The sequence below is a fragment of the Anomaloglossus baeobatrachus genome, chromosome 11, assembly GCF_048569485.1.
Source record: "Anomaloglossus baeobatrachus isolate aAnoBae1 chromosome 11, aAnoBae1.hap1, whole genome shotgun sequence".
NCBI lineage: Eukaryota > Metazoa > Chordata > Amphibia > Anura > Aromobatidae > Anomaloglossus > Anomaloglossus baeobatrachus.
Genome location: NC_134363.1, coordinates 16,807,862 through 16,834,588, shown reverse-complemented (window position 1 = coordinate 16,834,588; position 26,727 = coordinate 16,807,862). Strand labels below are relative to the sequence as shown.

At 42.8% G+C, this 26,727-nt stretch overlaps 1 protein-coding gene across 1 annotated transcript; it reads right to left on the bottom strand.

Moving 5' to 3' along the window:
• Positions 1-202: 202 nt before the first annotated feature.
• On the bottom strand, positions 203-18,414 carry LOC142256488 (uncharacterized). The gene is made up of 5 exons (XM_075328203.1): positions 18,286-18,414; positions 17,528-17,641; positions 17,294-17,440; positions 2,803-2,952; positions 203-419 (listed from the first exon to the last, which is right to left on the bottom strand). The coding sequence occupies exons 1-5, from the start codon at positions 18,401-18,403 to the stop codon at positions 304-306; spliced, it is 645 nt and encodes a 214-aa protein (XP_075184318.1). The 5' UTR covers positions 18,404-18,414; the 3' UTR covers positions 203-303.
• Positions 18,415-26,727: the final 8,313 nt, after the last annotated feature.

Here is a 26,727-nt window from a genome sequence, read left to right as displayed (position 1 = left end):
CGCGACCGGTTCGCTCATCTCTAGTTATAACTATATTCTAAAATATATGGCAGATGGGATGCTATAACTCTGGTATAACAAGCATGTTGAATGTTTAACTCTTACAACATTCCAGAATAAAAAATCATTGATATTTAAAAAAAAATTAGATGCCCCAGTGGAGTCCTTAAACAATGTATATTAACTAAATAATCTTTATTAGACAGATTTGGAAAGGTTTTTATTAGGAAGATCAGCAGATTTGATTACATTTATTTATTTATTCATTGATTCATTAAAGATGCTCAGATGATAATGTAACATCTAACAGATTAGTTGAATCCCTGGTCGTTCTGGAACCGAGATGACATTTTTAAAATTATTTCTGCAGGCATCATAATTAGTACAACCCATAGTAGAAACATTTTTCCATGTATCCCCTGAAAAAAAAGAAAATAAAAATTAAGACCTCGTTATTACTTAGAATATGTAGATACTTTAAAAAAAATCACTTCTTCCCCAGCTACCATCAGTAACAGCATATGTGATTGGTTGCAGTCAGACTACGCCTCACTCTCAGTTCTGGTGTCTGTGATTAGTTCCCCTTATTCAAGCTGTCTGGATCCCTGAAGTGCAATGGAGAAAATAAATATTCGGAAAAAATTAGTAGGATGCCCCATGTTTTGATACCCAGTGCAGATAAAAAAGACAGATGGAAGTTGCAGCCCACAGCTGTCTGCATTATGTTGATTATTTATCAAAATACGAGAAACCACAGGTGGCTTTTTTAATGATTGAAATAAATCATTTTAAAAAATGGCGTAGGCTCCTTCTCATTTTTTTATACCCAGTCAAGATAACGCAGACAGCTGGGGGCTGGTATTCTCACGTTGGGGAGGCCCATGGTTATTAGGCCTTCCCAAGCCTAAATATAGCAGCCCACATTAGAAAACCTGACAAACTACTAAGGTCATCGAAACCCACTGACAAATAACGTCATTGAGTTCACTTGAGTTCAGAGCTGGGGTTCCCAGAGTACCCCAGTTGAGACCTCAGGTAAACTGACCTGAGGTGAAATCATTGAACTCATTGAAGTCACCTCAGGTAAAGTCAATGAACTCAATGCCAGACTATGGGATTAGACTATGTGTGCATAATGTGTATTTGGATGTACACATTTCTGCGCCAAATCTGCATCTCTTGATAGAAAAATGCACCAAAAATGTAATGCATTTTTTATGGATTTTTGTTGAATTTTTCTGGCAGTGAATGCAGATTTGGTGCATAAATGTTTGCAAATAAATGCTCAACGTGTGCACATAGCTTATTGAGTTCAATGAGTTCACCTGAGGTCATAGCAGGGGGTCGAATGGTATTGAAGCTTCAGGTGAACTCAATTCAGATGAACTCATTAAACTCAATCCTGGATTACCAAAAAAGTTTACACATTCTGCTAATCCGGCAATGAATTAAATACAGCCAGATTACCAAATTATTGACTGCAATGGTTTTGGTTAATAAGGTAATCCAGCAACTTTGAAGTCAATAATCTGGTAAACCAGGACCATTGAATTTAATGCCGAATTAAAAGAATTAAGTTCAATGAGTTCAATTCAGGTAAATTCACTGTAGGTCACAGTTTAGGTACTGTGGGAACCCCAGCTGTGACCTCAGGTGAACTTACTAACTTTATCACTCTCACAGCTGTGGCTCTGTCAGTGTTTCCTGGACACTGCAGTAACCAGTCAAGTTTTCTAATGTCATCTGGATGTAGGCGAGCCTAGAGAGAGGGTGTTTTAAGGGTTAATAATTTGGAGAAAGAGGATGTTTTTTTCCTTTGAATAAAGGATGTTTCTCTGTCTCTTTTGTTTATTTCTTATTACTTACTTGATTATTAATGGAGGGTCTCATACATTTTTCGACAAATCCCAGCTGTCATTAACCCCCCTTATATTAAACCGATTGCCACCGCATCATGGCAATCGGTATGAGCTAGGTAAACACCAGGAATTGTGCATCTAATGAATATGCCAATTCTGGGGCAGCTTCAGGCTGTTATTTTTAAGTTGGGGATAACGCAATAACCATAAGCCTCCACAGCCTGAGAATACAAGCCCCTAGCTGTATACTTTATCTTGTTTGGAGATCAAAATTGTGAGATCTCAATGCCATTTTTTTAAATTATTTATTTGAATAATTAAAAAAATCCTATAATTTTGATACATAGGCAAAATAAAGCAGTCAACTGGGGACTGCAGCATCCAGCTGTCTGCTTTATCTGTGCTGGGTATCAAAAAATAGGAGACCCTAACCCATTTTTACCAAGTATTTATTTATTTTTATATTCCACTTTGGTAACCAAGAGAGATAGAGTGAGGGCTACCAATCACAAATGCTGGCACAAGAGTGTGGGGGCGCTTTCTGACTGCAACCATTCACAGATTCTGTTGCAGAGGGTGGGCAAGGGAAACAGTGAATATTCATAAGATATTATGAGCAGACCTGGAAACAGTGTGGCAGCTGTGTGGAAACTCTATAAGTATAATTGTCCTGCTATTATCCACATTTGTCTTCCTTTTTCCATTTTTTTTACTTTGTTATCTGGCCATCCAAACCCGAAAAGTAACATGGACTTCCCTGAGAGGTCCTTGTTTGAGGACCATGCACGGATGCTAGGTGTCTGGTACAGACCCTGAATTTTACAGTTTAGATTTGCCCATCTCTACACAGGAGCTTGATAAACCTTTTATTTTACATGGATTTATGTTAACAAAACTTGTGTTTACAAACACTATAAAATCCTTTAGAATGAACATTGCTTACCAGGAAAGAGTGCTTGTCCACTATATTTGAAACATCTGTTCATGGATCCAGTGCAGTTTATCTCCTTGGTACTGTTACATTCCTCAAAGGTGCCAATACAGTAGGCAGATGGACATTTTACACCATTTGGTGTTGGATCTTCAGCAACAACTGGAGAAATACAAAAAACAAGGAAATCTGATAGCAGGTTTTTCTTATGTAATCTGAGAGCAGCATAATGTAGAAGTTGAGGTCTTGATTCTAGTGATGTGTTACTTTCTGATCTGCACACTCATTTCGATACAAGCACCATTTTATTTACTACAGATCGAGGTTTGCCGTGACGTGGCAGGGGCGGCTCAAAGAATTGATCAATTTTTTGCTAAAAATCTTATCTTGTATTATAGTACAGTTGGAATAAATTCATATATATGCACTTTTTATATGATGCATGCCACTCTCAGCTCATGCTGGCTCTCTTTTCTCTGTTTGGTTGTAATTATGTTACATTGGTCTTTTGGCTGACCACCACCTATTCCATGCACGTCTGACCTTGGTTTGCAATATATTCCTCCTGTAGATAGCTGTTCACATTCAGCTGCCTAACCCCTTTTTTCCACAGGCAATGCTAATTAAGCACCATACTTGGATCTGATCCGCCTTGATTTATAGTTGCTGGCCTGGCACTGGGAAGGTTAGTTCTGATATAGTCCCAGCATGTGTGGTGTCTGCTGTGCACGTTGGGACCTGGGCTGCCGTTTATCCGCAGCTGCCTCATTTTGCGACATGAAAGTGTAGCGCCCCTGAATGCCTCAGGGTGCTACAAGGTTCTGCATCCCCAGCAGGATGCAGGGCCTACTCCCTTAGGGACCCAGAACCCCAGTGCCGGTACCAACAAAAACCCAGGTAAACCCAGTTTTCCCCAACAATCGCCTATACAATGGTACTTAGCTAGGGTGGGACCAATGGATGGCAGTCTAGAGGTGGAGCCACTTCAGTCCACTAGTTGACCTGGTGGGAGGGGCAGACTGTGGAGAGTAGTCAGAACGTGTGTGACTGTGGAAGTATGGAGGTGGAAGAGAAGTGACACCCTGACTTGGATTGGCAGTGACCTGGTAGCCAGGAGAGGTGGTTGCCGATGGAGTACGGTGGAGTACTCCCGGAACTACGCACTGACATGGTACAGGACCCTAGGACAGGAAAGAGCTTCAAGTCAACCTGTTAACACCTGCACAGCAATGGGAACCATCAAGGACCTTGCTCATCCTAAAGAATCTGAAGACTCAGTAGCAAAGGGAGAGCCGGTGACTGGACAAGATTCCAACCCCACAAGGTTTACACTACCGTCAGGCGTACAGAAGTGGACAAACTACAAACCGGGGACCCCCAGTGTTCTATAACATGGGGACCCACTTACAAGAGACAGGTGCAGAGGAAGAAGGTACCAGAGAACCCAGACTGGCACTGGGACGAAGGGGAACTAGAGGCGAAACCAGCCGGCCTCGGGCAACCAGTTACATCAAGAGAAAAATGAGTAAACCAGTTGCACTGAATACCTCTCTGGACTCCTTCTTCCAATGTCTACCACACCATGCACCTGCTGGGGCAATACCCTACTTACGGAGGGACTACCATACTAGCTGCAATACCTTCAGCCCCAGTAGAGACACTGCAGCGGCGGCCCCTACACTTAGCCGCAACATCGCAAGTGGCGTCACAAATAACTTTATTCACAAATCCCCTATAAATATCCCCATTACAAAAAGGGCCCAGGGCACGGAACCGGGTAATGGCCACCATCATGACATTCCCAATAGAGACACTGCCCGGAACTAAGTACCCCATATCCCTGGGTGCTACAAAAATGTTTATACACACGTTACAGGTATGTGTCTGCTATAAAATGGTTCTGCTTTTAATCTATTTATCTACGATGCCACAGGGCACATGACATACATAATATAGAGTAGGACCCCCCTATTGAGATTTGCCATGACATTGCTGGGGTGGCTCAAAGAATTGATCAATTATTTGCTAAAAATCTCCTTTTGTATTATGGTACAGTTGGAATAAATCCATGTATTTGCATTTTTATGTGATGCATGCCACTCTCAGCTCTTTTTCTGCAGATCTAGCAGTAGTCAGAATGTTGAGACCTGTATAATCACCCCAACAACACTGATTATCAGTTTTCTGTGTACTGTGTGTTGACAGAAATTGACAGCTGCTAATCAATGGTGTGGGCAAGTTTCTTAAGAGCAGCAGGACTAGGAGGCATGAAACAGTTAGTCCTGTAGTGATAATCTCCTTCTGACAAAATCCAGATTTCAGTGAAACAGCTACCACACAGCCAAGTAATTGACACATTACTGGAATTAAAGTTTCTGTCTCTACGTCTTGCTGGTCTTGGATTACGTATCAAATACCTGCTGAGAGATTCCCTTTAATGTTTTCACTCAATTACATAGACATCTCTGCTTGATGTAATAGAATGGAGCTTTCTTGTTTACATTCTAAATTCACACTTAGTACTTTGCAATGAATATTTTGCACATATAGAAGTTCAACAGAAGAAGCAGCACAAATTTCTCACTTTTGACCTCCAGTGCTCTAAACTGAAAATATGCACTGTTGGTGGGTCCTGAGGACTGGAGATGGGGAACCCTCCCCAGCTCCAGTCCTCAGGGACCACCAACAGTGCATGTTTTCAGGATTTCCTTAGTATTGAATGAGTGATAATTTAATAACCTGAACAGATGATGATTCCAACACCTGTACAGTGATAAGGAAATCCTACAAACATGCACTGCTTGTGGGCCTTGAATAATAGAGTTGGGAATAACTTGTCTAACTTATAAAAGTGATTATATTTGTATGGAATTGAAGTCTGTAAGCAAACATTTTCATATTTAGAGATGAGCAAACCTGTTTGATAAAGGCTCACCAAGTTACGGTACGAGCCTGAGCTTCTTAATTTGGCTCGGCAAACATGAGCATTACACTTAAAACTTGGTGATTGGTTCAGTTTGTCCACGAACACTGCATTTCCAAAAATACATTTAGAATCCAGCGCAAAGGGGCGGGAGCAAGAGCTACATAATCACCGATTCACCGGGGTGGCTATCACATTGCTCCCATGAAGCTGCATGCTGTTCTTGTGGACTCTACTTCACTTCCTGTGCCCCTCATCACTAGAGTTGAGCGCGGTTCGTGGTTCGAGGTTCTCCAGTTCGCGGCTCGAGTGATTTTGGGGGCTGTTCTAGATAGAACTAGAACTCGAGCTTTTTGCTAAAGCTCGATAGTTCTAGATACGTTCGAGAACGGTTCTAGCAGCAAAAAGACCAGCTAATTACTAGCTGGCTTTCCGCTGTAATAGTGTAAGTCACTCTGTGACTCACACTATTATGACATTTCAGTGTATAGTGTGCGGGAACAGCGCATTCAGATCACTGCTGTTTGGATAATGGCGATCGCCATTTTTGTTTTTTTCCTTGTTCCTTTTTTTTCCTTGTCTTCCGTCCCTAAGCACGCGCGTGTAGTGGGGAGGGCCAGCATGTCAGCCAATCCCAGACACACACACAGCTAAGTGGACTTTTAGCCAGAGAAGCAACGGCATGTGTGATAGGATGTCCATGTCACATGTCCCTGCATTATAAAAACGGACATTTTCCTCAAGCACGCCATTATCTGCCTTCTGCGTCCTTGGTGTCAGTCATCACTGGCGCAGCTCCTATCGCCGATACTGCTGTGTACGCTCCATACACAGTGCTGTACAGCATAGGGATAGCACTTTCTATCAGTCCTTTTAAGGGCTCATACCGGCAGGGTCAGAGCCATAGATGACAGGTCCGTGAAAACAGAGATTAACAGCTACACAAGATGACAGCGTCTGTGTAGCTAAGGTCAGGGATTTCCTCGCTGCATTTCCCCATTAGGAGGGATAGAAAGGCAGGCTCCCTTTCCTCTACCCAGAGACCCACACCCTGCCACTGTGCCCTCCTGCCCTTTGCACACTCAAACTCATTGTTACTAAGCCATTATACTAGCAAACACTGAGTGAACTTAGTGGCATCGTAAACGTGGCTGTTGGACTTCTGTATCGTCCCAAAAGTGCAAAGATATTTGCAGCACGTCTGCCTGCATTGCACACTCAAACTCATTGTTACTAAGCCATTATACTAGCAAACACTGAGTGAACTTAGTGGCATCCTAAACGTGGCTGTTGGAATTCTGTATCGTCCCACTAGTGCAAAGATATTTGAAGCACCTCTGCCTGCATTGCACACTCAAACTCATCGTTACTAAGCCATTAAACTAGCAAACACTGAGTGAACTTAGTGGCATCCTAAACGTGGCTGTTGGACTTCTGTATCGTCCCACTAGTGCAAAGATATTTGCAGCACGTCTGTATGCATTGCACACTCAAACTCATTGTTACTAAGCCATTATACTAGCAAACACTGAGTGAACTTAGTGGCATCCTAAACGTGGCTGTTGGACTTCTGCATCGTCCCAAAAGTGCAAAGATATTTGCAGCACCTCTGCCTGCATTGCACACTCAAACTCATTGTTACTAAGCCATTATACTAGCAAACACTGAGTGAACTTAGTGGCATCCTAAACGTGGCTGTTGGAATTCTGTATCGTCCCACTAGTGCAAAGATATTTGAAGCACCTCTGCCTGCATTGCACACTCAAACTCATTGTTACTAAGCCATTAAACTAGCAAACACTGAGTGAACTTAGTGGCATCCTAAACGTGGCTGTTGGACTTCTGTATCGTCCCACTAGTGCAAAGATATTTGCAGCACGTCTGCCTGCATTGCACACTCAAACTCATTGTTACTAAGCCATTATACTAGCAAACACTGAGTGAACTTAGTGGCATCCTAAACGTGGCTGTTGGACTTCTGTATCGTCCCACAAGTGCAAAGATATTTGCAGCACCTCTGCCTGCATTGCACACTCAAACTCATTGTTACTAAGCCATTATACTAGCAAACACTGAGTGAACTTAGTGGCATCCTAAACGTGGCTGTTGGACTTCTGTATTGTCCCACTAGTGCAAAGATATTTGCAGCACGTCTGCCTGCATTGCACACTCAAACTCATTGTTACTAAGCCATTATACTAGCAAACACTAAGTGAACTTAGTGGCATCCTAAACGTGTCTGTTGGACTTCTGTATCGTCCCACTAGTGCAAAGATATTTGCAGCACCTCTGCCTGCATTGCACACTCAAACTCATTGTTACTAACCCATTATACTAGCAACCACTGAGTGAACTTAGAGGCATCATAAAAGTGGCTGTTGGACTTTTGTATCGTCCCACTAGTGCAAAGATATTTGCAGCACGTCTGCCTGCATTGTACACTCTAACTCATTGTTACTAAGCCATTATACTAGCAAACACTGAGTGAACTTAGTGGCATTCTAAACGTGGCTGTTGGACTTCTGTATCGTCCCACAAGTGCAAAGATATTTGCAGCACCTCTGCCTGCATTGCACACTCAAACTCATTGTTACTAAGCCAGTATACTAGCAAACACTGAGTGAACTTAGTGGCATCCTAAACGTGGCTGTTGGACGTCTGTATTGTCCCACAAGTGCAAAGATATTTGCAGCACCTCTGCCTGCATTGCACACTCAAACTCATTGTTACTAAGCCATTATACTAGCAAACACTGAGTGAACTTAGTGGCATCCTAAACGTGGCTGTTGGACTTCTGTATCGTCCCACAAGTGCAAAGATATTTGCAGCACCTCTGCCTGCATTGCACACTCAAACTCATTGTTACTAAGCCATTATACTAGCAAACACTGAGTGAACTTAGTGGCATCCTAAACGTGGCTGTTGGACTTCTGTATTGTCCCACTAGTGCAAAGATATTTGCAGCACGTCTGCCTGCATTGCACACTCAAACTCATTGTTACTAAGCCATTATACTAGCAAACACTAAGTGAACTTAGTGGCATCCTAAACGTGTCTGTTGGACTTCTGTATCGTCCCACTAGTGCAAAGATATTTGCAGCACCTCTGCCTGCATTGCACACTCAAACTCATTGTTACTAACCCATTATACTAGCAAACACTGAGTGAACTTAGAGGCATCATAAAAGTGGCTGTTGGACTTTTGTATCGTCCCACTAGTGCAAAGATATTTGCAGCACGTCTGCCTGCATTGCACACTCTAACTCATTGTTACTAAGCCACTATACTAGCAAACACTGAGTGAACTTAGTGGCATTCTAAACGTGGCTGTTGGACTTCTGTATCGTCCCACAAGTGCAAAGATATTTGCAGCACCTCTGCCTGCATTGCACACTCAAACTCATTGTTACTAAGCCATTATACTAGCAAACACTGAGTGAACTTAGTGGCATCCTAAACGTGGCTGTTGGACTTCCTTATCGTCCCACAAGTGCAAAGATATTTGCAGCACCTCTGCCTGCATTGCACACTCAAACTCATTGTTACTAAGCGATTATACTAGCAAACACTGAGTGAACTTAGTGGCATCCTAAACGTGGCTGTTGGACTTCTGTATCGTCCCACAAGTGCAAAGATATTTGCAGCACCTCTGCCTGCATTGCACACTCAAACTCATTGTTACTAAGCCATTATACTAGAAAACACTGCTGAAAGTTTAAGGGCCGTAGTTGCATTGTCAGGGATAATTATTGTTCTTTATTCTGCTGTTAATAAAGCTAGACCACCGCTGAAATCTATACCACCTCTCAATTTTTACTACCACATTTTAAGTGCACAATCTTGTCGCAATCAAAATGAGTGGCAAAATGACAGATGCTGGTGGAAAGGGTAAGAGGCGTGTTGGAAAAGGAAAAAAAGGGTTTGTCCATGGGGAAGGTGGCAAAGCTCCATTAACATCTGCTGAAGATAGACCATTTTCCAGCAAAAGTAAGATGTCTACTACTTACCGTTAGCAATCCGATGTGCTCCCTTTTTTACGGATACGGACAACTGGAACAAAGGTAGATGATGGCCAAAAAAGGAAAATGCTTGAATGGATCTCAAGTGGTCCAACAAGTGCCCTCTCCGTCACCTCAACTACCGCATCCAAAAAACAGCAGTCCTCTGAGTTGTCATTCCAATCAAACTTGCTTTCTCCCAGGTCTGAAGTCTCCATCCGCCCTGCACAGTATGGTGGAACTGAGATGGCTGAGTCTGCAGAGCTGTTCAGTCACACTATAGCCTGGGAATCAGAGGTCTGCTCCCAAGCTACAGTGAGTACAGACCAGGAAATGGTCTGCAGTGATGCCCAGAACCTTTGTGACTCTGATTCAGGCCGTGAGGACCAAGTTTCTGAGCATAATGTTGACCCTTTTTCACCAACTGTAACACCTGTTGTTATAGACAATGAGGAACATACTGATGACGATGAGACGCAGATACCAGATTGGGATGACAACTTAAATATTCGGTCAGGGCAAGAAGAGGCTCTGTCTGAGGTTGAGGGGAGTGCAAACACAACAATTGATGATGAAGTTCTAGATCCCACCTACTGTCAACCCACAGTCAGGCACTCTAGGAGGTCAACAGAGGTGGTGGAGGAGGATGCAACTGATGACGAAGTTACCTTGCGCCTTCCTGGACAGAGTCGGAGTACTGGTAGCACGTCTACAACTGCATCCTCAGCCACCACTCTGCCTCTGAGCACTAGTCGGGGTGGATCAACAGGTCGCATGCCCTCTAAGCCTTGCCTAGCCTGGTCCATTTTTGACATGTCAAAAGATCGCCCAAATTATGTGATCTGTAAAATTTGTCATGATTCTATTAGTAGAGGTCAAAACCTCAGCAGTTTGACAACTTCTTTCATGAATCGTCACATGAATAAATATCATATGTCCCGGTGGGAAGCTCACCGTGCTGCAATGCGGCCTAGCGGAGCGAACCATCCACCGCCTGCCCCTTCTAGTGCATCCGCGCGCTCTTCATCTTCTAGTACTGTGGGGACAGCTGTCACACCTGGTTTTCCACGCACAACTTCCACCACTGTAACCGCAACAGGCAATTTGCTTGGTAGGTCGTCAGTTGGTTTGGAAGGGGAAACAAGTGCGTGTGTACAGCTCTCTCAGACATCGATAGCACCAACGTTGGATGAAGGCAACATCATTTCTACGCCTGCACTTTCCTCACAAAGCTGCATTTTTCCAGGGACACCCTACTCAACACCGTCTACACACAGCAGCCAGATCTCTGTCCCTCAGATGTGGACAAATAAAAGGCCATTTCCTGCGACCCATGACAAAGCTAAGAGGTTGACTTTATCCCTCTTTAAGCTCTTGGCTACCGAAATGCTGCCTTTCCGCCTGGTGGACACACAGGATTTTAGAGACCTTATGTCTGTCACTGTGCCCCAGTACCAGATGTGCCGACACGCTGGAATTCGACTCTCCACATGTTACAGCGACTGTGGCAGCACCGCCGAGCCCTGATGCAATACGTCATGATGTATAGCCTGGGCCAACGAGATGCAGAGGTGGGGCAGATCACCCTGATGGAGTGGTCTCAGATCAAGGACCTATGCACCCTTCTGCACAGTTTCGACATGGCGACAAATATGTTTAGCGCCGACAATGCCATTATCAGCATGACAATTCCAGTCATTTACATGCTGGAGCATACGCTAAACACTATTCGGAGTCAGGGGGTAGGACAACAGGAAGGGGAGGAACTACAGAAGGATTCATATGCACAAGACACAAGAACATCACCAAGGTCCAGACGTTCATCATCACCAACGTCCATGGACATGGAAGACTCAGCGGATGAGGGAGACCTTGGTCAAATTTCAGTTGAAAGAGGTGGGGGGGAGATGTCAGAGGAAGAAAGAACGGTTAGCACCTCTATGCCACAAACACAGCGTGGACTTGGTCCGAATGGCTGCGCAAGACACATGAGCGCCTTCTTGCTGCACTACCTCCAACATGACCCTCGTATTGTCAAAATTAGAAGTGATGATGACTACTGGCTTGCCACACTATTAGATCCCCGGTACAAGTCCAAATTTTGTGACATAATTCCAGCCATAGAACGGGACGCACGTATGCAGGAGTATCAGCAGAAGCTGTTACTCGATCTTAGCTCGGCTTTTCCACCAAACAACCGTGCAGGTGCAGGGAGGGAATCTCCCAGTTGTAACTTGACAAACATGGGACGGTCTCGTCATCTTCAACAGTCTACCCGTACCAGTAGCACCGTATCTGGTGCTGGTAACAGCAATTTTATGGATTCTTTTCAGAATTTTTTTAGACCGTCCTTTGCAAGGCCACCAGAGACAACAAGTCTGACACATAGTCAACGGCTGGAGAGGATGATACAGAAGTATCTCCAAATGAACATTGATGCCATGACTTTGCAAATGGAGCCTTGCTCATTTTGGGCTTCAAATCTTGAAAAATGGCCAGAACTCTTCACTTACGCCTTGGAGATTTTGTCGTGTCCAGCTGCCAGCGTTGTCTCTGATTGTGTCTTCAGTGCTGCTGGGTGTGTGCTGACAGATAAGCGCACGCGTCTGTCCAGTGACAATGTGAACAGACTAACGTTCATCAAAATGAACAAGTCATGGATCCACAAGGAATTTACTACTCCTGTGTCATCCTGGGAAGAGTAAATGCTTGTGGATTTGGAATGTGCTTGATGCAAATCAAAACATCCTGTTTGCAACTAGGGCACAAGTGCTGCCACTGATGTGGTGTCTGTGTGGCCCAATTTTTTAAAAAAAGGGAGAGTCCGCTTGGAGTAACCCTTGCTTGCTGTGTTTTTAAAAAGGAGCCAAGATGAACAAGTCATGGTTCAGCAAAGACTTTATCTACCTACCTCGGTGTCATCCTGGGGACGGTTAAGAATGGCGTATTTTTGAATGTGCTTGATGCAAATCTAGCTGTGAAGTGTACAACTGGGGCACAACTGCTGCCACTGAAGGGGTGGGTGTGTGTGGGGCCCAATTTTTGGAAAAAAGGGAGACTCCGCTTGGAGTAATCCTTGCTTGCTGTGTTTTTTAAAAGGAGCCAAGATGAACAGAGCTGGGATCAGGATAGACTTAGCTACCTACCCCGGTGTCATCCTGGAGACGGTTAAGAATGGCGTATTTTTGAATGTGCTTGATGCAAATCTAGCTGTGAAGTGTACAACTGGGGCACAACTGCTGCCACTGAAGTGGTGGGTGTGTGTGGGGCCCAATTTTTGGAAAAAAGGGAGACTCCATTTTTAGTATCCCTTGCTTACAGTGTTTTTAAAAAGGAGCCAAGATGAACAAGTCATGGTTCAGCAAAGACTTTATCTACCTACCTCAGTGTCATCCTGGGGACGGTTAAGAATGGCGTATTTTTGAATGTGCTTGATGCAAATCTAGCTGTGAAGTGTACAACTGGGTCACAAGTGCTGCCACTGAAGGGGTGGGTGTGTGTGGTGCACAATTTTTGTAAAAAAGTTAGACTCCGCTTGGAGTCACCTTGCGGTGTTTTACATGATTTTAGAAGGGCGTGCCATGCCTATATCTGTGTCTCCTCCTTTTTTTCCTTGTCCAGCTCTTTTGTTTTCGCATGAGTATATGTCCTTGTCACTTTCCCATGTGTTTGTGTTGTGTTGTGAGTTGTTTGTCACCTTTTTTACACCTTTGAGGGTGTTTTCTAGGTGTTTTTCTGTGTTTGTGATTGCCTTCCATTGTTTCCTATGCGTTTCGAGTTCGGTTCGTCGAACGTTCGACGAACCGAACTCGAACGGGACCTCCGTTCGACGAACCGAACTCGAGCCGGTCCACGGCCGGTTCGCTCATCTCTACTCATCACATATGCATTGCTTGCCCTGCTTTCCTGACCCCCCAACTTGCCAGGTGTATGTGATTGGTTGCAGTTAGATGTGCCGCAGCCTGTATGACAGCATCTGCCTGCAACCATTGACAGGCGCTGTCTGCGAGTCAGTATCATGGTATGAAAATAAATAAATAAATAAAACAAATAGTTTTAGTGTAGAATCCCGCCATATTTTGATACCCAGCACAGATAAAGCCCATGGCTACAGGCTGCAGCACACAGCCCTGCGCTGATCTTGGCTGTGTATCAAAATAAGAGGAACCACATGGAGCTTTTTTTTAAGTATTTAAATGAATAATTAAAAAAAAATGATTTGCAGTCTCCCCAATTTTGATGCCCAGCCATGATAAAGGCCAAAAGCTGGGGCTGGTATTCTCAGACTGAGGTGTCCTATTGTTTTTAGGCTCCCTAGCCTAGAAATAGCAACCTGTAGCTGCCCAAATTGTCACATCCATTAGATGCGACAAGCTCGGGATTTTATCCGACTCTTTCCATTGCCCTGGTGCAGCGGCAATTGGGGTAATAAGACATTAATAATAGCCCACAACTGCTACTAAGTCCTAGATTAGTAATGCCAGGCGCCTATGACACCCTATCACTAATCTGTAAGTAAAAGTAAATAAACACACAGAGAAAAACCTTAATTTGGAATAAAATACAAAACCTCCTTCTTTCTTCACTTTATTAACCCCAAAATACCCAGGTCCGACGTAATCTACGCGAGGTCTCACGATGGTCCTAGCACTGCTAAATCAATGCCAAGAGAGAAAAAAATCATGTCTGATCTCTCCAGGCTTTGGGAAATAGTGACAACAAGGACCCGGCTGGCAGCAGTAATATCCCTCAGTTCATCGGAGGTCATACCGGGTTCCCACGGTATGACCTCTGGTGAACTAAAGCACTATGGCTTAAAGTGTCGGACCATGTCCTGGACCCAAACCAGCAGTTTAACAGTAACAGTGCCGGCATTAAGGTGTAGGCTTCCCCGGACTCCCTGGATGGCATTTTTAGTGTTGAAGGGCTGGCAGGGAGAGGGACATGGCCCCCACATCTTAACAGTGGCAGTACTGGCAAAGGGCCAGCTGTTATCAGCAGTGACATAACTCATGTAAGTTGCAGTCACAGCAGAAAAGTTCCCATGTTCCTCCGTCCCTGAGTGACATCACCACTGATTGCAGTTAGCCCCCTGCTGGCACTGCAACTGTTAAGGTTCTGGGCCTTTTCTCGCTCCCTGCAGCCCTTCAACACTGATTTTCAAGTCGGCACTGTCACTGTTAAACTGCTGTTGGGGTGTGGGACACAGTCCCACACTTTAAGCCAGAGATCTTACCGTGGCAACCTGGGTATGACCTCTAATGAACTGAGTAACGTCACTACTGTCACCCGGCCGGGTCCATTCTTGTCAGTGTTTCCCAGAGCCTGGAGTGAATGGACATGTTTTTATTCTCTCCAGGGTCGGATGGAGCAGAGCAAGGACCATTGTGGAACCTTGTGTGGATTACGTCAGACATGGGAGTTTTGGTGTTAATAAAGTGGTGAAAGAGGGTGGTTTTGTATTTTATTCCAAATAAAGCTTTCTTACTCTGTGTTTGTGTATTTCATTTTACTCTCATAGAAGACGTCACTAATTTTGGGCTTGATGACAGTTGTGCGCTATTATTAACCCTTCATTACCCCAATCGCCACAGCACCAGGGCAATCGGGAAAGCTGGTAAAGCTGCAAGCTTGATGTATCTAATGGATGCGACAATCTCGAGCAGCTACAGGTTGCAACTTTTAAGTAACAGGAGAAACGGAGTATATATGGTGCAAAATTATTACAAAGTTTATTTAGAAATACATGATTAAAATGATACACAGAAAATCAGGGCCTGTGATGTCGGAGGGCGGGTTCGGCCTCGGCACGCGTCACCAAGGAGGGCGTGCACCCAGAAGTGAGTCGCTGATGGCATTATTTAATGCAGCCTACCTAAGCCTCTACACCGCCTGTCCCTGATGAAGCTGGAGCCACTGTGATTCACCGATCAGCGAAACGTACGTTGGAGGATGGCTTTAGGGCAGGTTGGGTGGCACTGTTCCTCTGGGAGCCTTCTTTGTGTGTGACAACCTTAATCCCATTGTGGTAATCGCTACACTATCATTCCCATGGTTTCACTATGACTCATGGTCCCTATTTTGCACATGCACTTTAGTAGACACAAATACTTAGCCAGAATCTATTCACAGTATCTGATTCAAATTGGTTCTACTGCATTGTGATTCATTATATTGTACACTGCTGTATACCCTCCATGGGTTTCTCATCTTTCATGCAACTTTGCATCTAGTGTTTACTTTAGGCGCTCTGAGCTGTATAGTGTCATTACTCTTCCATGTGGTTTTAACCCTTTTTTTTATCATGGCCCTGATTTTCTGTGAATCATTTTAAATATTATTATTATATTTCTAAATAAACTTTGTTATAATTTTGCACCATATATACTCTGTTTCTCCTGTTTCTTATGCATTTTATGGAGTAGGTATTCATCACAGGGCCCCTCACATGAGGAGGTCTCTGATGGTTTCATATATCATACTGGTTATGAGGTTGTTTTTTTTTTTTTTTTTTTTTTCAGGTTGCAACTTTTAGGCTGGGTGGCCTAACAACCATAGGCTTCCCTGGGCTAAGAATACCAGCCCCAGCTGTGAGGCTTTATCATGGCTGAGTATCAAAATTGGGGGATCACACCATTTTTTTTAAATGACTGTATTTATTTAAATAATTTAAATAAAAAAATCCATGTTTCCTCTTATTTTGATACACAGACAAGATAAGCACATGGCTGTATGCTGCAGCCTGTAGCCATTGGCTTTATCTGTGCTGGGTATCATAATATGGGGGGAACCTATACTGATTGTTTCTTTTATTTATTTTATACCACAATACTGACAGTACATGCTAGAGTGTATGGGTTCCTTTCAGGTATGACGTCTTTTGAAAAAGAAGTCCAGTGTTTTCAGCCAGATTAAACATTATATTTCCAAGTCCAAGTGGGCATGGAGTTGATTATCATAGAAACAGGGGTTTAGGGGTGAGAACCCAGATGGTGATCGTGGAGTATTACATGATTATGGTGGACCTCCCCATTTGGGGGTCTTACCCCTAGACCTCTACTTATATTATAATCAACTGCATGCCAACATAATGTAATGTTGCATCCTCAAATCAGCTATGTACACAGAGGCCTTTCTAGTCACTTGAACATGACTTCAGCAAAGGTCCATTTAGCCACTGGGATTTAGATGTTAACATAGCAGATCTGGACACGTGGACCTGGAAGCAACAGCATCACCGGGGACATAATCGCCAGTGAGTACCCAGCAGTGTGTTTGCAGTGACAGGAGGTCATCAGAGTATCTAATGAACTCGGATGACCTCCTGACAAAAGGTCATCCGAGTAAAATGTATAAAGGCTCAGATAAATGCTCAGGTTCGGTTCGGGTTCGGTTTGATAAATGCGACCCGAGCCGTGGGGGGTTTGCTCATTTCTATTCACATTTACAAACAAATCTTGTAACAGTTAAACGAATTAAAAATAGGTTTTTATAAAGTTGAAAAATTTTGAACTTGAATAAGATTTTGGTTTTGCTTATCAGTCAATTATTCCAAGATGATTATTGCCATTGTAACACTCACGTTCATATCTATCACTGTTGCATAAGTGTCCAGTGCAGCATTTGGCATAAAATCGATACTTTACATTTTCCATTGCTGCTGAGCCGTTGGTCCCACACAAGGTTTCATTTGCACAGCTTTTCAGTATTGATTTAATCACATTACCTTCTACAAAAAAATAAAATAAACATCAGAAAACAAGAACTAAGGGGATGAAGCTGTAATTTTGCTAAAGAAGAAATAAGTTACACTCACTTCTGTCAAGAAATTGGGAAGCTGTCATGCATTGATTTCCAAGGCATTCAGTCTCAGACTCATTAAATTTTGTAGAGTTGCTGGAGAAGCCCGAATAACATTTATAGGAACAGGCTGAAAAAAGGAGATACAGTATTTCAGTGATATTATATGGTGAGAGTCACAAAATAAAGAGGCATTAAGGTGAAAAGATTAGTATATTGATTGTTATCAACCTCATTTTTTATTATCATACCCAACAAGACCAGGATATATGTCACTTCCAACACTTGGCCCTATAGTGACTTGAATTACCGACTTATAAATGTTTTTTTTATTATATAATAGGTGTCTAAACTTTTGTTTATGTATTCCCATACCATGTTTTGCAGATTCTCTTCATCCACCACTTTTACTTTAAGAGAATTAACCTTTTAGATCAATCACAAGTTTTTGCAAATCATCTATGTAGCATAAAAATGGGTCTAAATAAAACCATCTCTGGTTAAGAATGTTTGGTCTATGGGAACACAACACTTGATTTAATAAGTGATTAATCCAGGGTATGTTTTGGGATATATTTATTTCAGGTCTAATTAACCTTTTTTTTTCAATAGGAGAACATTGTTACTGTAAACCAGATTTACCAGAGTTGTACAAGATACATAAGAAATTACATTTAACCTGTTTAAAATGATAGAGGAACTTTTCAATAAAGTTTGACAACACTCCTTGGTTCTCTATGTCTATATAATGTATAGTGATTCAATTTATCTTACCTGAGACAACAAGAGCGGAGAACAAGCAAAGTGAAGCAACCAGGTTCTTCATTGTGGATGATTGGGCATCTGCTCGGATTCTCTTCTGCTCGACCTGATGTCTGCACACAGGGATCATATAAATACTTTTTGGAAGGGCAAAGAAAGTATTGTATAATGGAATGGATGAGATCTAGCCCAAAACACTTCCCTTAGAACGTCATTCCGCTCTCAGCAAATTTCATGTTTCTAATAATACAGCAATAATTGATGATGTAACTTACAACGAATCCATCAGAATGTCTTTGTATTTGATTTTGCCTAAAGAGAACGTTCCTGTCTTGTTTGCTTTTTTGCAACGTTTAACTATTAGCTTGAAATATATCAGGAGAATATATTTGCCTTCCCTGAGGAGGTTTAGGTGGAATTATTTTATTTATCAACAGAAGGTTTTAGTGTTTGTTTCTCTCTTGCCAAAAGTAAATTTCCATTACTTCACCATATTCATTTTAATAAGTTAAATAGATGAAATCCCTTATCCGATTAACTCATAGAACTGTACATTTTTATAGAAGTTAGAAGTTTGTATTTTTATTTTAAATGTTTTTATAAACTTAACACAAGTAATATGAATAGAACCAGACATGTTATGAAAATATACATTGCTGATTTTAGGAAACCACACACATGTCAATATTCTAGGTTATAGAATGTTACTTTTAAATTTAACCACTATATACTAAACTACTAGAATAATAAAATACTTCAACTTTTAATCTGTCTTCTTTACTCATTGGAGTGGAAATCACCAAATTACAAAATATCAATCAATCAAAACCACAAGGATATTTTATACACGTAAATTATTAAATATATAACTGGGAGAGAAAAAAAAAGGTTTAAATAGAGTTTATCATTAGGCTATTCCATGTTTCCCACATTTTTTGGTATTTTGGGTATCGATTATTAAAAGTGGCGAAACTTTCCTCATAATTATTATGAAGCATTATTGTTTCTTTAATTTCTGTAATAGATGGTATATGTCTTTTTCCATTTAGCCGCTATATGAATTTTGACAATTAAGAAAATGTCGATAACTACCGTATTTTTTGAACTATAAGATGCATTTTTTTCCTCCCAAATGTTGGGGGAAAGTGGGGGGTGCGTCTTATAGTCTGAATGTAGGGCTGCGGGGATTGAGGGTGCTGCAGTGGAGTGGGTCATCGGCGGCACGAGCAGGCTGTGCAGCTCCTGCCGTGACCACGTGGGCCCGCTCATTTCATATGCACACCCATCCTCCCGCCCAACATCTCTAAGCACTGAAGCCAGAAGCCGGTCTGACTGGTGGGCGGGATGATGGGCGGGGGATGTGTGCATAATTAGCAGCCGGCCCGCTTGATCATCCCTGGCAACTACAGCCTGGAGTGATCATGTGAGGCTGTATTCACTGCCCCCCGTGCATCATCATCAGCGCGGGGCGCAGAAAATAAGTACAGTATACTCACCGTTCCCCTGGAGCACCACAATGTCCTCCTGTCTGCCGGCCAGCTGATCTGTGTAGAGAACAGTAAGCACGGTGATGACGTCATCGCTGTGCGAATATGGCTCCATACACAGCAGTGGCTGTAGCCAGGAGGACATTGCGATGCTGCAGACAACGGTGATGGCTCCACACAGGTCAGGGACACTGCTGCTAACACAGAGAGGAGAATGATCGATTCTGCTGGAGCAAGGAAAGATGAGTATAAACGTTTTTTTATTTGTGTGCCATAGGATGCAGGGCACATAGCAGGATGGGGACACATACCAGGATGGGGGTATATTATGAGCAGGATGAGGGTTAATAGCAGGATGGGGGTATATAGCAAGATGGGGATATATAGCAGGATGGGGATATATTATGAGCAGGATGGGGCTATATAGCAGGATGGGGGTATATATCATGATGGGGGTATATGAGCAGGATGGAGGTATATGAGCAGGATGGGGGTATATAGCAGGATGGGGGTATATGAGCAGGATTGGGGTATATAGCAGGATGGTGTATATAGCAGGATGGGGGTATATGAGTAGGATGGGGGTATTAATCAGGGTGGGGTATATAGCAGGATGAGGGTATACAGCAGGATGGGAGTATTTATCAGGATGGAGGTATATAGCAGGATGGGGGTATACAGCAGGATGGGGGTATTTATCAGGATGGAGGTATATATCAAGATGGGGGCTTTACCACGATAAGGGACATATATACAAGGATGGGGATCATATACAAGGCAGGAGGATCATTACCAGGATGGGGTACCTCAGTAGAGAATTTGGGGACATTACCCCCATAACAGTGTCAGCAGCAGATCCTCGCACCATAACAGTGTGTCATGACCACATTTTTTGCTTAAATTTTTTTTCCTATTTTCCTCCTCTAAAACCAGGGTGAGTCTTATAGTCCGAAAAATACGGTGGGTAGTTGTCCTTGGTAATTCTATCTAAATCTAATGAAAGAAGAGCCATTTGAGGTGTAATAGTGATACTATTTCTAAGAATTTGATTTATTAAAAGGTCAACCTCCCTTCAGAGACATCTTAATTTTTGAGAAGACCAAAATATGTGAAGAATATCTCCCTTTAACACTAGAACTACTGAGGTAGTCATTTTGACTACTTCGCACTATGTATTACTCCTCTGTGACTACATTTTTTGGAATTCTGGCTTGAGACTCAGTGACATTTCCTCAAATAGGATGTTAAAACAGATTTTGTGGCAATAAATAATTTAGGTGCAAAAATTGCACATTTATTTCAACATTCACCTATAACTACTAAAGGTAGTCATTTTGACTACCTGCTATATTTTGCTGTCCTTTTGTCACTAAAAGTTGCTGTAAGTTGCTGTAAAGTTGTGTGCATAATTTTTTCACTGTATCTTATTTACCCTGATGTTCATATAGATGTAGTTCAATTCAGATGTCAACTTTTCACATTTTCATTGTGTTACCTGGTTGTATTACTGTGTAGTGCTGATCTGAATAGAGCTTTTTTGTAAAACTGTAGGCTCTTATCTTATCTTAAGGAGGGAAGCTCTGCGTCACTGAATTATAGGTGCTCAGGGAAAAAAAATGGACAAAAATAGAGATAATCCCGGCACACTATTACTCCCAAATAAGAAAAATCATGCAACTGTTCATATGCAAATTTCTTTTTATTGATCAAATTGTGTTGAAATTCCAAAATATGGATTCCACAATAATCCGACTAATATAAGCGGGTCAAGTGATGGTGATTTTTTCATTTCTTACCCTCAACATTAGGAACCTACCACTAATCCCTGGGGAGACACTTTTTACTGACGTAGCACGTGACGCATGCATTTCATATATCTACTTAATAATCCTTGAGCTACAAGTTCACACTTAACAGCGCATATCATAATTGACGCATTGTCTTCCGCTGCCTCTTGGCTCACGCTAAGGCGTGATTGCATTCTATCATACTCTCAGTGATAAAATAAAGTCCAGTCTGACGAAGGCCTACAGCCGAAACGTCGACTTGTTTGGACGAAGCATATTCCATGAATTTCAACACAATTTGATCAATAAAAATAAATTTGCATATGAACAGTTGCATGATTTTTCTTATTTGGGAGTAATAGTGTGCCGGGATTATCTCTATTCTTATCTTATTTTATGCTAACGAAGGGAGGTGTTTTTCTCTGGTCCTAGCAGTAGACAGTAAGTCTGGATACTAAATTACTTTCATTTCACTTGGAGAGACAAAGACAACAGATGCAGACATAAGAGCTCTGAAAACTGTTACAGATATATACAACATTTTATTGTCATATTATTTGATTATTTTAGGAAAGACTTTAGCTGTCTGTCAACTGATTCAACCCACCTATGTTAGAAGGTGGCAGAACATGTATTATTTCTTATAGTTTTCATTTAAATTTTATTTTTCAGCAGTGAACCAGTGAACTCTCAAGTGGAATTTCTCCAATTTACTAATATGGCTAGAAGACGTGCGGTAAAGCCTGAAGATATTCTGGCTATTTTGCAATCCATACCAGAGGATGAATCGGAATCTGAATGTCAGGATACTCAAATTGATACGGACAGTGATGAAGATTTCAATCCTCAAAACATTTCGAGTGAATATGAAGACTCAGAAGAAACAAATCTGGAAGGTAAGTAGTTATGTGTATTTATTTGTTCTTCCACACACTGAGTTACTAAACAAAAATTCTAAATATTCATCAACTTTTTTGCCAGACGTTGCAAGCTCATTAACCTCGGTTCAGGCTCATGTGTTGATGTTGCCTCGCGACCATCCTCCCGGTCGTGGACTGAAAAAATCTGCAAAACGTCCCAGATATGTATCCACAACAGAAGATGATGGCGGTGAAGGCGATGCAACCAACACTACAGAAGGCGAATCTCAAGGAATACTAGTTTCAGCTGATGGTATTCAATGGAAACCTCTTGAGATTGGAGAAAACTTACCTGGTAGGCGGGAAAAACAAAACATTCTTAGAGAAGCACCCTGCCCTACAGGATACGCCAGAAGAAATATAATTAGGGATAGTCCTTTGAGTACATGGAGATTATTTTTTGATTCATTTATCTTGACTCACATAAAGAACTGTACTATTGCAGAAGCACGCCGGAACAATAATGAAGAGTTTACTCTTTCTGATGAGGAGCTAGATGCATTTCTAGCAATATTTTATGTCCGTGGACTATCGGGCACGAGCCATCACTCTATTGCAACTATATGGTCAAATGACTGGGGAATACCATTATGCAAAACGATAATGTCTACTAGGGACCATTTTGTAGAAATTATGCATTACCTCAGATTTGATGAGAAGTCCAATCGATAGCAGAGACTGCAAACCGACAAATTTGCTCTCTTTTCAATTGTGTGGGACAGGTTTAATGCCAATTGCATTGCTTGTTACAAACCTGGCCCATACATTACGGTTGATGAACAACTTTTCCCAAGCAAAACCAGGTGTCCTTTCACACAGTATATACCTTCCAAGCCAGAAAAATGTGGCCATAAATTTTGGCTAGCTGTAGATAAGGATAGTAAATATGTTGTAAATGGCTTCCCTTATCTGGGTAAAGATGATTCACGCCGTGCTGTTGACCGTTTAGCTGACCACGTAGTCATGAAACTATTGCAGCCGTTTTTGAAAAAAGGTCGAAATGTAACCACTGATAATTATTTTACATCAGTAAACCTTGCCAAACAGCTAAAAAGCCAGGGAACGACTATGGTGGGAACGCTAAATTAGAGAAGACGAGAAATGCGTAAAGAAATAAAATCAATGAAAGAAAAGTTGTACAGCACTAAAGTCTGTAAAAATGAAGATAATTTTACACTTACCGTGTATCAAGGTAAGCCAACCAAAAATGTTAATTCTGATAATTCTGATAATTCTGAGTTCTGTCCATCTCGATGTTCTTGTTGCTTCTGAATCTCCAAAAAAACCTCCAGAAACTTTGTAAAGTTTTATAATGAAACAAAATATGGAGTAGATGTAGTAGATCAGATGGCACGCAAATACAGCAGAAGAACAGGTGCTAGGAGATGGGATGGCCTGTTCACGCATTTGAAAATACCTTAGACTTAGCGGGTATAAATGCTTGGATATTATACAAGGAGATGACCACCGGACAAATGTCACGCAAGGCATTTTTGCAAAAGCTTGTCACAGAGTTGAGTGGTCTGTATGTTGTATCTAGGGGAAAGGGTGACATGTCCCAAGTTGCTACATCTTCAGATGTGATGTCTCAAAAAAAATTTTGACAGATTAAAGCAAAATGCAAAAATAATCGATCTGTTGGAAATTGTATGACTTGCCATAAGTCTTTGTGTGGGCAATGTACCGCTGTAATTGAAAGACGATGCCTGAAATGCGAATCAACAAATGTTTAGAAAGTTACCGGTTGTACTTCATAATAACGGTTGGTCGGTTTTATTGAGATTCTGCGCCATATTTTCATTTTTCTTCTCCACTTACATTTTCTCTGCTTGTTGTTCTTGAGTTGTTTATATGTGTGCACTTTAATAATAAATTATTTTAAAACGTCTATTATTATTGTTTTACTTAGTTTACTTTTGTTATTTCCTGTAAAAAAATCAGAAAAATAATCAGAAAAAAAAACATTCCAAAGCATTACTGTTGGATCTCACAATAATAATACATTAAAAAAATATAATTATTAATAAATAACCACAAATGAAACTCTAAAAATAGTCAAAATGACTACATTCAGTAGTTCTAGTAGGTGTCACGAGTCCAGTAGTCCTAGTGTTAAAATACATCCATTCCAGCATAAATGGGAATTGTTACTTGAAAAGAGCGATAGCTTATCAGGAGTAAAGTACTACCTAGAATTCAATTTATAATAAGCTTCAGGAAGTGTTAAACATATATTAGAGGAGTGTGTATCTCTAATACACCTATTCCACTTTTCCAAGGAAAAGGTGTGTTACGAACTGGCGCCGCCATAGCCGCAAGCAGCCTGCTGCAGTTCCTGTTGCGCCCAGGTGGCGGCTGCCATTCTTGGCCGTGCCTCAGGTCGTCCAGTTGGCTGCTCCCTCCACCATGTCTAAGTGTGCAGAGGCAGCTAGTGTGCATGCGCGCGCCGATTTACCCCAGTCAGAGTCTAAGCCCGGTGTTTTGCCTAGTGAGCATGCTCAGCCTGATTGTGTCATTTCTGAGACTAAGGGGCACTTTGCACACTACGACATTGCAGGTGTGATGTCGGTGGGGTCAAATTGAAAGTGACGCACATCCGACATCGCAGGCGACATCGAAGTGTGTAAATCCTAGATGATACGATTAACGAGCGCAAAAGCGTCGTAATCGTATCATCGGTGTAGCATCGGCGTAATCCATAATTACGCTGACGCGACGGTCCGATGTTGTTCCTCATTCCTGCGGCAGTACACATCGCTGTGTGTGAAGCCGCAGGAGCGAGGAACATCTCCTACCGGTGTCACCACAGCTCCCGTAGGATATGTGGAAGGAAGGAGGTGGGCGGGATGTTTACATCCCACTCATCTCCGCCCCTCCGCTCCTATTGGCCGCCTGCTGTGTGACGTCGCAGTGACGCCGCACGACCCACCCACTTAATAAGTAGGCGGGTCGCCGGCCAGAGCGACGTCGCAGGACAGGTGAGTCCATGTGAAGCTGCCATAGCGATAATGTTTGCTACGGCAACTATCACAAAGATATCACAGCTGCGACGGGGGCGGGGACTATCGCACTAGGCATCGCAGCATCGGCTTGCGATGTCGCAGCGTGCAAAGTACCCCTAAGTCCTCCATTCAGGCTACTGAGCATTCTCCCACAATTAATCCTAACAGCCTCTTTGCACAGGTTCTTGGACTTCGAGCTGTGTCTAAGTTCCGGGATGTGCCTACTGAGCATGCTCAGGCAGATAGTATGATTTCTGAGTCTGTTGTTAAGGCTACTGAGCATGCTCAGGCACTTAGTGCATCAGAGGCTAGGTCCGGTAAGGAAGGACCTCACTAAGCATGTCCGTGAGGTGGCAGGTCCTGATAAGGCAGAGGGTGTCAGGTGTCCTGATGACGTAGCCACTCCGGACTGGCTCACAGAGACCCGTCCCTATGATCTGGCACCTCACTATTGGTCGTCAGATGATGACTGGTGAAGTGTTTGGGGCATGGCTGCCATGAGGTCATCAATGACGTCCCGGTTCCAGGTAGGCCGCTGCTGATGACGCTGATGATATGGCACTCTGCTATTGGACCTTGGTGGTTCCACCCTGGGTTTGGGGCGGATCTAGGTTATAAAAGGGGCTGGAGACAACATGAAGGGGCGCAGTCTTCACTTAGAATTCATGGTGGCATAATTCTTGTTGGAAGCGGTAGGTAGGGCTAAGCAAACGATGCCTGTCACACCAAGATTCATGGCTCAGCATATGAGGGTCAGGCGCCGTGCTTCCTTGCTACTGTTCCTGTTGTGCTATTGCAGTCCAGTGGCGTTAACTGGGTTGCGGCTGCTGCGTGACCTTTCTAGTTGTGACTCCTACGCACACGGACAGCATACCTGCTGCGTCACTTGACCAAGACTGTCTTCTACGCACACGGACAATGCACCTGTTGCGCCACCTGTCCGGTTGTGCCTCCTACGCGCACGGACAGCATACCCCAGGACTCCTGTGGAGTTAACAGAGTGTTCCAGGATTGGGTGTGTGAACCTATTATCCTCCATGGCTTCCCAGTCAACACTACTGGTGGGATATCTTGGCCTGATTTGTCATCTACACACGTGACCAGAAATGCTAATCAAAGGACCGTTCGGCCAGTCGTGTCTGACACACGTGGCCGACAAGGCGCTGTCGCAGCGGTCTTCTCGGTCAACGCTACCTGGTCACCATCCGGTCTGACGTGTTCCCTGACACGTGGTCGGGGTTGCGCCAATTCCACCGAA